Source organism: Phaethon lepturus, unplaced genomic scaffold, assembly GCF_000687285.1.
Source record: "Phaethon lepturus isolate BGI_N335 unplaced genomic scaffold, ASM68728v1 scaffold29148, whole genome shotgun sequence".
NCBI classification, from domain to species: Eukaryota; Metazoa; Chordata; class Aves; order Phaethontiformes; family Phaethontidae; genus Phaethon; species Phaethon lepturus.
In genome coordinates this window covers 1-2,415 of record NW_010560202.1, presented here as the reverse complement: position 1 = coordinate 2,415, position 2,415 = coordinate 1, and the positions used below count along the sequence as shown (strand labels likewise).

Below are 2,415 nucleotides of genomic sequence, written 5' to 3'. Positions count from 1 at the left end.
CACCTGCTTCCCTCGTGAGCCTTTCACTTGCATGTGTTGATTTCTCTTTCTTTCCCTGGCCGATGAAGTTAAGTGCCAGCCAAGGCAAACACCACCACCTAATGTCCACATCCAAGTCCTACAGATCTCCCATTGCCCGGAACGGCAGCACGGGTGGGATCTGGTGGGGGGGTCTCTGCAAACTGACAGTACCCCTTCAGGTAGCCACAAGTTCTCCTTGCGGAGTGCCGAGTGATGGGATAGACGACTCTGGAAAGAGCTTACCTGGGTGGCACCTGGGCCTGAAGGCTGCCAGGTGTTTTTCAGACCAACCTGCGCCCACCTCACGGCACACGCAGCCGAGCAAACGCATCTCGTGCTTTCCCCCGTCGGCAGGTTTGAGAAGATGATCAGCGGGATGTACATGGGGGAGCTGGTCAGGCTCATCCTGGTGAAGATGGCCAAGGAAGGGCTCTTGTTCGGAGGAAAGCTCACGCCAGATCTGCTCACTACCGGCCACTTTGAGACCAGATACGTCTCTGCTATTGAGAAGTAAGTAGGATCCGGATGGTTCCCCGGGGTCCCAGCCCATCTCCTGACACCCGTGCTGGGGGAAAACAGGACCCACCGCAGGGCTATCCACTGAGCAAACCAGGGCGCTTCAGGTGGCAAGAGCTGGATTTCCAGGCGTGAATCCTTTTCTGTTCTTTGATGTGCAGGGAGAAAGAAGGGCTGCAGAAAGCCCATGAGATCCTCTCCAAGCTGGGCCTGGAGCCATCTCATGAAGACTGTGTGGCCACCCACCGCATCTGCCAGATCGTCTCCACCCGCTCGGCCAACCTGTGCGGGGCCACGCTGGCAGCCGTGCTGCGACGCATCAAGGAGAACAAGGGGGTGGAGCGGCTGCGGTCCACGGTCGGCGTGGATGGCTCCGTCTACAAGAAGCATCCGCAGTGAGTCCGTGAGGATAGGCAAGGCTGGTGGGGAGAGAGGGCGAGAGAGCACGTTCCTGCCAGCAGTGCTAAAGCTTGGCACGGCAGAGCATCTCCACATGTTCCCCTGGGCACCTCCGTTTGGATCCCAAAGGGGCCCCAGGCACTTACGGCCCGGAGGGTCACGTCACTCGCGGTGGCGTTCTCAGGTCCTCTTTCCTCCTCCGCAGCTTTGCCCGGCGCCTCCATAAGACAGTGCGGAAGCTGCTGCCGGACTGCGAGATCCGTTTCGTGAGGTCGGAAGATGGCAGCGGCAAAGGGGCAGCCATGGTGACGGCGGTGGCCTACAGGCTGGCCGCCCAGCACAAGGCACGGCAGAAGATTTTGGAGGCCCTCAAGCTGAGCCACGAGCAGCTCCTGGAGGTGAAGGAAAGGATGAGGGTGGAGATGGAGAATGGGCTGGGCAAGGAGACGCACGCAGAGGCGACGGTGAAAATGCTGCCCACCTACGTGTGCTCAACGCCGGATGGGACAGGTGATGTACCGTGTGTGTAAGCCCACACATGTCCTGCGTAGGGCAACGAGCCGCCATCGCTGCTCCCAACATCCGCGCCGCTCAGGGAAGGGCTGGGACCTTTGGCCAGTTCCCTCTTCGTGGTGGGAGTGGCACAAAGGTTTTTAACCTCCAGTATGATACTGGGAAAAGCGGCTGAGCCTCCGGGACGTTCTGCACTTGACTTAACACAAAGCCTGGCTTTCCCCGTGGGTTTCACCACCGCAGGTTTCTCACCACCATTGTCCTGGGTTGCACTCCCAGTTCTGTCGGTGGCTTGGGTGTGCGCCTGCCCCTTGGCTCGAAAGCCCGTGATCTCCCCGAGTCTGGAGCAACTCTCCATCCGCCGCCTTCCTACCTGCTCCGTTCCCAGCCGCGTCTTGGTTTCTGGTCCTCCCCGAGGAAGAGGGCAGATTTGGATCAGCTTTGTGCCACGTTGACGATGGCCCTTGCTGGGATCTCTCTCCTAACGATTCTCTCTTGGCTTTCAGAAAAGGGCGATTTCCTCGCCCTGGACCTGGGAGGTACCAATTTCCGTGTGCTGCTGGTGCGCGTGAGGAACGGCATGAGGCGCGGCGTCGAGATGCACAACAAGATCTACTCCATCCCGGTGGAGATCATGCAGGGGACGGGGGAGGAGGTACGGACGGGCAGCTGGAGGTGGAGAACCGGGGCATCTCCCTGGCGTGGCAGCAGCAGCAGCAGGCGGTAGTGCCGGCGGCCACGGGAGCTGGTCCTGCCTTCCAGGGCGCAAAACCAGGAGGATGGAGGGGGCTGGTGCTCTCCCACCTTCACAGCAGCGAGTTCTGCCCGAGGCTCTGGAGTTTGAAATGTGCTTTGGGCAACTTGAAACGGGGTTTTAGGTTAGAAATTGTGTTATTCCCAGACATCACTGAACCTCCCTGGATCCCACACACGCCACAAGGGCGGATAAGCGTCGTTCCCGTTTCC

The 2,415-nt window shown here is 59.8% G+C and overlaps 1 protein-coding gene across 1 annotated transcript in view; it reads left to right on the top strand.

Annotated features, from left to right (window-relative positions):
- Nucleotides 1–2,104, top strand: part of LOC104625861 (hexokinase-2-like) — a gene marked incomplete at both ends in the record, with an annotated part of 3,103 nt that extends 999 nt beyond the window's left edge. Inside the window, 4 exons of the mRNA XM_010293608.1 lie at nt 376–531; nt 699–932; nt 1,142–1,446; nt 1,956–2,104. Coding sequence (XP_010291910.1) covers nt 376–531; nt 699–932; nt 1,142–1,446; nt 1,956–2,104 — 844 coding nt within the window. The remainder of the gene's footprint in view (nt 1–375; nt 532–698; nt 933–1,141; nt 1,447–1,955) is intronic.
- Nucleotides 2,105–2,415: the final 311 nt, after the last annotated feature.